General features: G+C 53.4%; 1 protein-coding gene across 1 annotated transcript in view; it reads left to right on the plus strand.

Moving 5' to 3' along the window:
• The window catches only part of LOC109289426 (dual specificity protein phosphatase 22-A-like), a 42,178-nt gene that overhangs the window by 6,900 nt on the left and 22,982 nt on the right, over positions 1 to 12,296 (plus strand). The window contains exons 2-3 of the mRNA XM_019505441.1: positions 6,206 to 6,239; positions 8,548 to 8,630. Coding sequence (XP_019360986.1) covers positions 6,206 to 6,239; positions 8,548 to 8,630 — 117 coding nt within the window. The remainder of the gene's footprint in view (positions 1 to 6,205; positions 6,240 to 8,547; positions 8,631 to 12,296) is intronic.

The raw sequence follows: 12,296 nt of genomic DNA on the forward strand, positions 1-12,296 counted from the left end.
TTCCAGCCCAAATGTCTATGAAATCTATGAAATCTTAAAGGACTTTCACTTCTACACCTTGTACACCTATTTTGGGGGGCATGTTTCATTGCTAGTTCTTGTGACATTAGCTCCTTCAAGTTCAAAGTGGGATTCAATACTAGTAGCTTACCCTTCCTCTCTCTCTCGTGCAATTTTTCTGTTCTAGCATAAGTAGTGCCTTTATACATTGCTGACTCAGTTTGCTATACATAATAGTTATGCTCTGAGGCGCTTTGATTTGGACATAGCTATTCTTAGAACAACTTCTGTAACCCTAAGTGAAATACTGTCTTGTGTGAGAAGAGAGGGCAGGCGGCAGATCAGGGGGTGGGCAGTGAGAACAAGCCCGTGGCAGGGCAAAGATCCAGACATGTCAACGTCTCCCATCTCGGTACTGGATTCTGCAGCAGTGGGTAAGCCATGGGGTGTAACACAGACAGTCGTGCCCACAGCCCCAGGAGAGGACAGCTGAACTGGCAGGATGACTCGCGCTGCAGCAGCCCCAGGACGAGATCACTGCTTCTGTGGAGGACAGAAAATAAGTTCATGGACATGCCAGTGGCATGCGGTTTCCTAACCCTCCCATTTTAGCACCTCAGCTTGCAAGTAAGTGATTGGGGATGGTTAGAAGTAATTTGTAGCAGCAGCAAGAATAGATTTTTAAATTATTTAAGCAGATCGACAGCCTTTAAACATTTATAGGTGGGAGAGCCAGTGTGCAGAGTTTGGCAGGTTGCTTTCTTGGTAAGGTTACCAAGGTTGGTGTAATGCACACGTTAACTCTGCTGACAAACAGGGTAAGGTGGCACTGCCAGTGTGCGCACTAGATGTCTTACGATAGGGGTGCCAGGAAACTTGCCGTATAGGTTAGGACGGTAACAAACTCCCGTCCCCTTAGGGAATGTGATGGCCAGCATTGTGTTACCTGTCATAGGGACAGCACTTTGGCAGTGTGGGTAGATCGTGCCACCGCCAGGTGAGCTCTTGGAGAATCTGTCAGTGTTTAGCAGTATGGGGTCTCTGACACGTTGTTGCACAGTTCTGAATCCATTCAGTGAATGCCAGTGGTACGCGTGCATCTCATTGCATCTACTACTAGGACTCACTGAAAATTGGCCAGGCAAAGCATGAAAAATCCAAGCAAAATGGCCAAAATCTTGCAATGTTGCTCCATGGAGCCGCTGTATTGCACTTCTGAGGACTTTACAGACCCCACCTCCTTGCCCCTTGGAAAACCCCATTTCTGTACTGAAGCCCTCCCTCGAGCCACTCTCAGCTGGGCTTGCCGATAAGCACTCAGAGCTCTTTGCACCTGTTCCTACTGCCCAGGAAAGCCTAGCCAGGTCTGGCAGAAATGGAAAAGGCAGTCACATCTATAACTTGCAGGGCATGTGAGGTGTCTGAGGAGGAGCTGGCTGCCAGTGGCTGAGTGAATTTGCTTCTAAACTGAGACAGGGAACTGGGGAGCCAGCTGCCAAGTCAGTGTTAAGGGATGGGGAGTGTGGGCCTCCGAAGCCAGGCAGGGGACTTAAAACAGGAGGTTATCATCGTCATCACTCGTTATAATGCTAGTAGGAATAAGAGCAGGGCTTGGTTTGCCTTCTGGGTTCTGAGCCTCGGAGGTGCACTGGCTACCCAAGCCTTTCTCTGCCCTAGTGAGGGGTAGAGACTCACTGTTTTCAACAGACAGCTGAGAGGCTCATACAGTGCCCTCATTGCAGCTGCTGGGGTGTGTAGGGAAGCGCTAACATGCACAAAATTGGTGCTAAAGGCATGGGATGTGGGAGCACGGCAACCTCCCATGAATGCTGGGGTTTCCCCGGAGGGTTATGCTTCTGGGCTGAGCACTGGTGAAGCCCATTGCTAGTCGCACGCATTTGCCCATTTGCTGGCTGAATGAAGAGCATCGCAGAGGCTGGAAGAGTGAAGCCCTGTGGCTGATGAGTTTGCCCCAGGTATTTTAGATAGAAAAAATCCTCCCTGAGTCTCCTGAGGAGGAGCATAGTCTCGCCCCAGTCCCCACAGACACTCCCAGCTCTGGGTGGGATCACAGTGCTTTTGGCACTGCCCCGGGTCTGTATTTAGAGATTTCCTCTGCTGCCCCCCAGCCCCTTCTGCTAGCTTGTGGGATGCTCCAGAGATCAAAAGACACCTGCATCCTTTGAAACTAGGTCCCCCACTTTCCACAAGACAATGCAACTCTGCCGATCCCAGTCAGGGGCTTTGGACAACCCCAGTTAGAAGTGCACCAGTCTGTCCAAACCCAGCCAGCGATACAAAGCAGCCTGTCTCACTAGCTTGGTGAAGGCATGCTGGTTTCTGCAGCCAATGGCGCGCACAAGAGTGATGTGGTCAGCATCACGGCCTCTTGTCTTTGCCTCCCTGGCTTGATGAGCAGGTGACCTCTCCCAGCTTGGTCACAGCCTTTGGCAGGAGTCTGAAGTCAGGCTTGAACTCACAGCCCTGGAGGTGCAGCCAGGCATCCTCATGGTTGCATTCCAGCATCCTGCAGCAGCACTTCAAAGACAAAGCATAAGGTGCCAGAGAGGAAACATGAAGGAGTTGGAGGGAGATGAGATGGCCTGCTCCACACACACCCTGATGGGACTGTTGCCTTCTTCATTGACTTAATAGACTGGCACGCTCCTGGCCTGCTGATTGATGGCCCTGTCTAGGCTGGCGCTGAGCCTAATGAGCTAAGGGAGGGAGGCACAGGGCCTCCATGAGGAACACGGCGGCTTTGTACACACACGTGCACGTCGTGCTTGGCAGCAGAGTTCTCCCAATGCAGCCGTGAGCTTTGTCAGACATTACTCACAGCCGCTGCGAGAGCCCCAGAGAAACACCGTGAGCCATGCAGCAGATGGTCAGGGGCTCGGAGAGCCTGGGGAGGTGCACGGCAGAGCGCTGTGCACAGCTGGGCAGCACAGAGGGTGTTTTTCCTGCATTCGGGGTGATGCATGGTGGCGCAGCCACGAAGCAGGGCCCTGAGGACGTTCACTGCTTTGTAATCCCAGGGAAAGGCACGGACGTGCATCCTCTCTAAACCTCCAAGCTGCTCCCCCAGCTTCTCCAGCCCTCGCAGACATTTCTCCTGCTGGAGGGGGGCTTCCACTTGCTGCAGCTTTGGGTTCAGTTGCTGGGGTGCAGTGCTACCTGCCCCCTCTTCATCTTATGGTGGGCTCAGTCAGATGCCACTGAGCAATGCCTTTCAGGTTGGCCTCTCTCAGATGTGCCTTGGAGGCACAGAGCCATTGTGGTCCTCATGGCATCCTGCACTGCGTGAAGAGGATGCTTTAGGAAGGGGCTTTTCCACCTGCTCTGTGCAGAAGGAATCCCTCACCTCTTATGGCAGAAATCAGCTGCTTTCACCTTCTCTTCCACCATGGATTTATGCCTCTGGACTCCCTACTCCTCCTGTCCTGCCCAACCTTCATCATCATCACCATCATCATTATCAGTTATGCCACTATAGATGGCTCACTGGCTGTCTGATCTTGCTTTGCCCAATCTAGGGGGCATGGGGCTGGAGTTGTGGGCTAGACCCTTTCCATCTGAGCACGTCTGGAGTGAGATGGGGGCAGAAAGAGCTTTGTGGTCCCCCCATGTCCCTAAGCACACGGGGTTTCAGAGCTGCGCCAGGCTGCCATGGCCTCCAAGAGGCTGGGAATCACCGGCGAACAGTGATGCTTTGATCCTGTTTTCATCTTCCCAGCTTAGCCAATGCTAGGAGTTGGCTCTCTGAGGTCAGAGCCACCTGGGAATGAAGAAATTACCCCCAGCAACCTTCCTCTCACCTTTGCAACGTGCCCCCAAAGATTATTGCACTCTCTAAATATTCATGGCTACCCCCTCCCCTCCTGGTGACCAGCAGCAGAGGACTGGGGACGAGACCTGTTTGCTCAGAAATGCTGGCGGACGTGTCCTGAGCAGAAACAGTCCGCGCCTCTGCCATCTATTTCCAGCTCCTCCATCCTCCGAGCCAACCTCTCCAACTGTTTGGTAGAGGAGGTTGCCATAGAAATGCAAAACAAAGTCCCCGGTGTCTCCGGGCACAGCCCTTGCTCATCATTCACAGTCAAACCTCCTCTATTAAAAGTTCACGGTGGGAGCTGTTTGTGTTTTTGTTACCAGGCAACTCAACGCGCCCTGGGCTTTGCCAACATGTTGGGCAACTAGTTTGGCACCTGGGTCACATTCCCTGATGGTGTCACCTGCCGGTCAGATAAGCTTTGGTGCCTCTTCTTATGGCATCGTGGCAGGATGGGTAACATGCAGGGTTCAGGGGACTGGAGTGCCCATGGCATGGGCAATGCAGTGGTGGGGGCCTTTTGTGTCTGTTGTCAGTCACTGGGTTGCTAATGACTGAGATAATACGCTTAGGTATGAGGATAAGCTTATGCATCTTGGATTTAATTTGTCTATAAGGCACAAATCTACACTGCCTTCCAAAGGGTAAGGCTAAAAACAGATATCTGGGTTTCTATCTCATTGTCCCCCTTTGGGCCTGTGAAGCATCCAAGATGACATGTCTCTTTGGGATGATCTCGGCTAATTTGAGTTCAAGCTGTGTGTGTAAACCATTATCCCCTGCCTGTTCAGATGCAATTCAAAGCCTGGGACCATCAGACCCAGGATAAACCCCACCATCTGTTTCCACCCTGAGAGGTATTCCCGTGGGTCAGCTATGTGAAGCAAGATGAGGGTCTCAGTTCCACATCTGACCATCACTGTAAAGCCATTTTGTCAGCGGGGCACTGCTTGATGGGAGAAAGACTGAGCCCCTGGATTGCACCCTCTGCATGAAGGCTGAGGAACGCACTGTGCAATCAGCAATGCCTCCAGCCCAGTGCCCTTTGTCTGTGCGTTAGTGAATCCCCTGCATTTTTTCTGTGCTTTTGCTCCATATTCGACCCAGGGTGCTTGCAGCCAGAGGTCCTGATCCCACGAACGCTTACAGCGTGTACGTAGCTTTAAGCTTGTGAGTGGTCCCATAGGATGTGTGCAGGGGACTGATTGCACGTTACGTCATTCATGCATATGTTATGTCATAAGTGTTAAGTGCATCCTTTGGGAAATACCATCATCCTCCCAGTGGTTTCCCCAGGGGCAGGGGATGATCACCTTCTGGCATGGGGTAGTACCCACGGAGGTAATATATAGTGATGGACTCTCCTATGTTCATTGCCTGTGGGAAGATCTTGGCTTTACACCCACTTTATGGAAATGGGAGACTCCTTCCTAGCTTGCTCCTGCGGCCTTATGGCTGAGGGCAAGCAAAACTCGGGGGCATCCGAACCTCAAGCCTCTGGGCTTGGGCCTGCACGTAGGTTGCCTGCCAAAGGGTTTGGAAACATTTGAAGCCCCAGGTGGGGGTTTGCTGGTAGCAGGGCTACATATGGTTCTTGAATGACTCATGGATTTGGAATTGATTTGGATGATTTGGCTTGGAACATGAAAAATTTTACTTAAAAAAAAAAGTGTTAAGTGCATACTTTGGCCTGCAGAGCATGGCATAAGAGAACAGGCAGACTGAGCTGAGAAAGGAGAGGATGGAAGAAGAGGGGGTCATAGGAAACTCCGGCTGGAAGGGGCCTCATGAGTCCAGCCCCCTGCTCAAGGCAGAATCAGCTCTGGTTTTGCGCTCCTCCTCAGGCCCAGTGAGTCCCAGATCCACAGGGTCTGCTCCCTCGGTGGCTCCCTTACTTTTGGGACTAGCTAGCAGACCATTTAGTGTCAACCTTTGCTATTATGTGCAGGCTCAGTATCCCTTTATTACCTAGCTTTCCACTGAAAACATTATAAAAGGTGCACAGGGGGTGGTGCAAGCTGTGGGCAAAGTATTACAGCCTCTCCTACTCTGCTGCGGCCCCAGGTTCAGGGTAGAGAAACTTTTGTGTTGTACAGCCCCCAGCACACCCCTGGACTCCACGGTAATGGTAACAAGACTGTCATGCTTTGTATCACACATGTTCTTGCTGCATCACGGCCTGTCCTCAATGTAAGCAGAGCCGTCATCTGCTGCATCTGATGCCCTATCGTTGGCACCTGATACCCTCCGAGCAGGTCCCTGCAGCTCTTCCCATGGCCCCGGTTTGCTGCAGGGCTGCGGTTCTCCCTGCCCGAGCTGCAGAACTCCTTCTGGGGCGACAGCTTCTGAAGTGTCTCTTTCTTTGTTTCTCAGGTGGTTAAAGGTCTCTACCTTGGGAACATCCGGGGTAAGTGTCTTTTGCCAACTGCTTGCTGGTTCCCGGGCACATTCCTATCACCGGTGTTGTCCAGGATGTCAAGCGCAGCACAGTTCCTGCTGCCAGCAGTGGAGAGAGGGCAAAGACCTGATTCTGGCAGGTGCAAAGTACCTCCCAGAGGATGTGAACTTGCTCAAACAACCATTGACCTCACTGTGAGTTGAGGTCTCAGCACCTCCAGGCTAGGGACCCGGGTTCTTTCTCATCTGCGTTTGGCCCTGAAATCCCAGCCCAGGGGAGCCTGCTGTGATGTCATGCTTGGCCTCTGATCCTCAGCGGCGTGACGTTTGCTTCTGGGGTCGAGGGTTCTGACCTAAGCAAACCCTCCCTGCAGGCTCCCAGCTCCTTGCATGTGTGCTGCATATGCAGTCCGGCTTCTAGCAGCCAGGCGGGAGACTCGGTGCTTATATTTGCATGTCATTACCCCCATGCCCTTCTGCACCAGAGAGCTAAACTGGCGATATAAATGAGGGACATATTCCAGAGCAGGCTGGCTCAAGGGAAGCTTTCTTTGGTGTGTTTTTCCAAGGCTGCGCTATAACACCCTAAGGACTCATTTATAAGGTCAGTCGGTGCCTTTTGCTCCTCCATAGGCTTCCTTCAGACCCACCTTAGCTGCGAAGCCTCTGTGAAATCAGCCTGTTAAATTGCTTCGCAGGCAGGCTGGGATATAATTGCCAAGAGACGAGACCCCCGAGTCTCCCTCTAGAACAACTCCTGCATCTCTCTGATGATGCTCCTAACCCCTGGCCTCAGTTTCTTGTCTTAGACTGTGACTCTCCGGGTCAGGCTTCTTGCACGATATGATTCTGCCTCCGACCAGGGCGTCTGCATGCAGCTGCAGTATACCTACTCAATACTGCTCCTGGTCCCGTTGCCTGGAGCTGGGCTAGCTACCCTGCGGCACACGTGTCATAAGTGGCACAGGCAGCCTCCTGGAATGGCTTGCGGCAGACTGGGGAGGGAGCAGAAAGCAGAGCAGCAGATTGGCCAGGGCAAGGGGATCAGAGTGGCACCTGGGGAGGCTGTGGGGCTTAAATTGTGGCACACCTGCCCTCTCCTTCCCCACTGGCCTGGAGCAGCATAGTGAGTGCTGCAGATGCTGTGCAGGGCTAGGGCAGCAGAAAGGGGCCAGGAGCTTGAGCACCAGCTGGAGGCTTGGGGACCATGCAGCCGACCCGTTGTGTAACCTTGGGGAAATCAGGACCACAGCACCGCCCAGCCTAGCAGGGTTATGATAATGGTGAGGGGTGCCCCAGACACTATATTACCAGGGAGCACGGGAGATCCTGCAGGCAGAGAGGTTACAGGCTAACAGCTGTGTCTTTAGCTTGCTAGCACCAACGCCAGTGGGAAAAGTTGGCCTTGTTATTCAAAGGATCTGATTTCCACCTGGCCAGGAATCCTGGTGCAAAAAGAGACTCTCTTTAAAGGTCAGGGCAAGCCTATCCTTTCGGAGAGGGAAGAAGCTGCCTCCCGTGGTGCTGTGAGGTCCTGAACGAGCACCAAGGTGCAGCTGCTTGCAGGTCTTTTAATTCTCTATGCCCCTGGTGGACTTTAATGAGCTAATCCTCACATCCCTCCAGCGACAGGGCTTGGCTTCGAGACATCTCGTGCAATGGTTCAGTTTTGGACCCTTACTCTTTGCTTTCCAGCCCAGCTAAAAGCTTCACGGTGACGCAGCAGAGGCTCTGTCGCGAGTTACCACCGCCCCGAGGCAGATGGGCTGCTCATACGATTGACCCCCGTCTTCACAAGGGGGGAAACTGAGGCACAGAGCGTCTGAGCAGCTTGCTCAGGCTCACAGAGGGAGCTGGCATCAAGGCTGCTGGTACTGGATTGCTGGCTGTGGGGACCTTTCTGTGCAGAGCTGTACCCCACATGGAAATCCTCACGATCCACCCTGAGAGCAATCAGGGCCTGTCAGATTTCATTTTTGTCCAAATTATTCTTGAGGAAAACTCAAACATTTCTTCTCTAAATTCCAGGAACATGGCATTTTTAGGAGGAGGGAAAAAAACCCAACCCTTTCCATTTCCCAATGATTTCTTGTTCCTAGTAACATCAGAGCCATTAGCACCAGGAAAGACCTATTGGATTATTGATTTCATTATCGTGCTCCAGAGACCAGTCAGATAGTAAATGGGTGCTATGTCGGAAGGTAGCCAGAAGACTGCTGTGTATTTTCAATGCAGCAGAGAAAGTGCTACCCCTTAGAGCTGCGTGAGGCTGGTTTTAAAAGAGAGGACGGGCACTTATCAGAATTTTCTATCTGCAGATTCTGAGGACAAGGAAAATTTGGCCAGGAACGGGGTCACCCACATCCTGTCTGTGCATAACAACGCCAAGCCTGTGCTGGAGGTGAGTGTGTTAGGGGCACAGGGGTGAGCAGGGGAGGGGGCTTGTGCACCTCTGCTCACAAGTACTTTTGGGATCCCTGGCCCATGCACGGTCAGGGTCACTAGAGGGCACTGCAGCCCTGTGCAAAGTTACCAGGATTGTTGCAGGCAAGGAAAGGGGCACACGCATGGGCGCAGAAGCTGTACCCACGTGGAGGCGATTAGCGTGCACTTGCAGATAGTTTGCTGCGTGCATGTGCCCTCTTGCACCCGGGTCCTTTGTCAGCCTCAGGCTTCTGTTCCTGCCACATGCTCTGTTCAGGGTCGTTGGTCGGATCGGCTGGGGCTGCAACCCCTTGGTGTATTGGTGCCTCTCTGGGCATTGGAGTCAGATTCAAATTGGTGCCTCTCTCACTGGGACTCAGTGAGGTGGGAGTTGCCATGAGGATTCCCACAGGCACCTTTGGAGCTGCCTGGGTGAACCATTATGCACTGGCCAGATGACCAAAGCAAGGACCTCCGGCTAGGTCTGGATGGGGACTTCTCCCTAGGAAGAAATAGCTCCTGCCCCTGTCCTTTACTGAACCTAGTGCTCTATTTCCCAGGCAGGTATAATAACCTGTCCCCAACCCCATCTCCACAGCCCAGGGAACACCGTGCACCTGCTCCTCTGTAAACACATCCTCTCCCCAAACCCATGAGGTTTCCTGAAGAACGGGCCAAGGTGTCCTGCTTTGCACCTCAGCCTAGATTGTAGCCAGCCCTTGATCCCGTTAGCTCTGCTCTAAGCCTCTTCCTTGCAGCCATGCAGCAGCTGGATGCTGCCCCATTCAATGGGACTTTGGTGGGAACGAGTCAGCAGCAGGGATCCAAGGACCCCGTGTCTGGGGCCCTGTACTTTATTGAGAGACAAGGTACTTTTTAATGACTGATGGACCATGCTATAATGAAGCCCAGCCTGTGCCATTGCATGCTTTGCATTGCTTCCCACTGTCCTGGCATCTGCTGGAAGGATAAAAAACTTACTGCTGCTTCAATAAGAGGAGTTTCCCTTTGGGTCACAAGGAGGAGGCTTGTGGTTCTACAGGAACAAGGGGTTTGGTCCCCTGGGATATGAGGGTGCTGCCTTTGGCTGCTTGCAGCTCCTTGGTTTGGAGCAGCACCTCTACTGGGGGTTGTTCCTCCTCCAAGGAGCATAAGCAGCGCCATACTGGGTCAGATCCATGGTTCATCTAGTGCAGTAGGCAGTGCCTGACAGTGGCAGAAGGGGATGCTATAGAGGGAGAGCACTGAACTGGATATCTCTAGTGATCCATTTCCAATTCAGTATCCTCCCTGGCATCATAGTAATTGTAGGGGAGGGCTGGAAGAGACCTCTGCAAGTCATCTAGTCCAACCCCCATGTAGTCCATCCACTATTCTACATTTAGAAATGCCAGAGGAAACCTCACCTACCATCCTGTTCAATAGGCATTAATAGATCTATCACCCGTCCGTTTATCCAGTCCCTTGGTGAACCTGGCTCTGCTCTCTGCCTCCACCACGTCCTGTGGCCATGAGTACCACAACTTAAATACACATTGCATTAAAAACTCAGTGCCCAGGCTCATCTTTACACACTCAAAGGGTTGTCATGGGCCAGGAAAGCTGGAGGAACAGCTGGCTGCTGGAGAGGTTTTATTTTTACCTGGCTGCTCTGCAGATCGGCGGGGCCGGGGTCATGTTGTGATGGGTTGCAGTTCTCAGGGGAGTCGTACAAATGCTGTCTGTGCACAGAGGGACTGGGGAAGGGTCTGTTTCCTGCTCCAGTGTCTGTGGCAAGTTGTCTTGTTTTCTTTGAGAGAGGGGGAAACCATTTCTCAGAGGAGCCTGAGCTGCAAACCCCAACTTCAGCACTCCCTTTGGGCATGCAGGCAGCTCAGCGGTGGCACGAGCATTGCTGGCTGGGGCTGGAAAGGAGGTGCCGAGAGCTCCTGGGGTTCTCCAAAGACCTCTGAGAGCCACAGGTCTTACTTGTCTTTCTCTGGGTACATGCACATTTCTGAAGCTGTGTGTAGCATTTCCCTCTCCTCCTGGGATTTAATTCTGTGTCCCAGCACTGGCTTTTGGACTAAATCTCAGGGCACATACAGAGACCGGTCTCTCTGCCTCCTCCAGACCCAGGGCTCTGCGAGGAGGCTCCTGCCATGAGAAGGGCAGAACGGCATGGCAGAAAATAGTGGGTGAGAGAGGGGGAAAAATGACCAGAGAGAAACTGAGACCCAATATAAGGGGCTGGGCTTTCCCAGTTGTTCTTGTGAGCATGGTCCTTCCCCACTATGGTCAGGACAGCAAGCACATGTGTTTTAGGGCAGATAACCTGTCAGGTGTGTTGAGCCTGGCTAGAGAAATTCATGCCTCTCCTGTGCATCTCTGTGTCAGCAGCACCCAGGCCCCCTGCCCCTCCATCCTTATTCCTCTTGCCGATTATTATGAGCAGAGTCTCATCCTAAAGGCTACGGCCAAACCAGTCTCCCCATACACTAGGTATTGGGCTCAATAAGAGGCAAACCTTATCCTGAAGAATTTGTGGGCTAACCAGCTGGGGCAAATCCAGGCAAAGTGACTTGCCCAGGGACACCCAGCAGGTCAGTGGCAGAGTCAGGAAGAGGCCCTCCCCCGCCAACAAGGGCCAGGCTGTGTGTTACTCCCTGGGCCTATCTGCTGGGCCAGGAAGCAGCCTCAAACCCTATCCCTGTGTCAACACCCCTGCCTGGGAATACCAGGGCCTGTCCTCCCTCCTTCCCCCAAGAGAACTGCAAATAGAAATAACAGCAGGAGCATTTTCCTCGTTAAGGGCCATTGAGTAATTTGCAGGGGGAAAGGAATCAGAAATGGCTCCTGGTGCCAGGAGAGCAGCAGCTGCCAGCTGCAGGAGCAGGGCCATAGCAGACGATGGTGAACCACAGCCAGATCTTACAACACATGCGTGCTCGCGGCACTGCCGGCAAAGGGGGAACCGGAAAGGGAGCCGGGGAGGGGGTTCACAGAGCGGGGCCGGGAACCGCAAACCCAGCGCCGTTCCCATGCAGGGAGCAGCCGGGCCGATGCCTCCCTTCCTCCGCTCTGGGGGTCCCGGCTCCCGCAGGGAAGAGGGGGCTGTTTGCTGAGCAGTGGTTTGATTGTGCATGTGGGAGGCGTCACTGGCCTGGACCAGTGTCCAGTTGCAACATCCTCCCTGGCTGGGCTTCGTGCTTTGGTGGGAAGCAGGCGTCAGCTCTGCGCCTGCGTGTGCTCATCCCGCATTGCCTAATGCACCTCACTCCTGCCTGTCCTGCTTGCCTGACACTCCCCTCCTGCATGCAGGGGCACGGTCCTAGGTCCAGCTCCCGGCTCTGCTAATGCCCCTCATTCCCTGCTCCTCCAAGCTAAATCTCTGGTCTGCCACACTACCAGCACCCTCCCTCCTGGGTTGCACTGCACCACCCCTGGACTCCCTGCACTCAGCTGCGTCCATGCCTGCCGGTTCTCTCGAAGTCTGCAGAGGCTGGCAGTCGTGCCAGGGCGGGCAGTGGTTTGGTCCTGAGTAGGGAGGAGGAAACCACTAAACCCCTTGTCCCCGGGCTCCGTTGGAGCCTTTCTGCTGGCAGAGGTCAGTTCTCACGCTATGCCGAGGTTTTGGGGCAATGCCTGGCTGTGTACTATGCCC

Source organism: Gavialis gangeticus, unplaced genomic scaffold (genome assembly GCF_001723915.1).
Source record: "Gavialis gangeticus isolate Ggan-Ray unplaced genomic scaffold, GavGan_comp1, whole genome shotgun sequence".
Taxonomy (NCBI): Eukaryota; Metazoa; Chordata; order Crocodylia; family Gavialidae; genus Gavialis; species Gavialis gangeticus.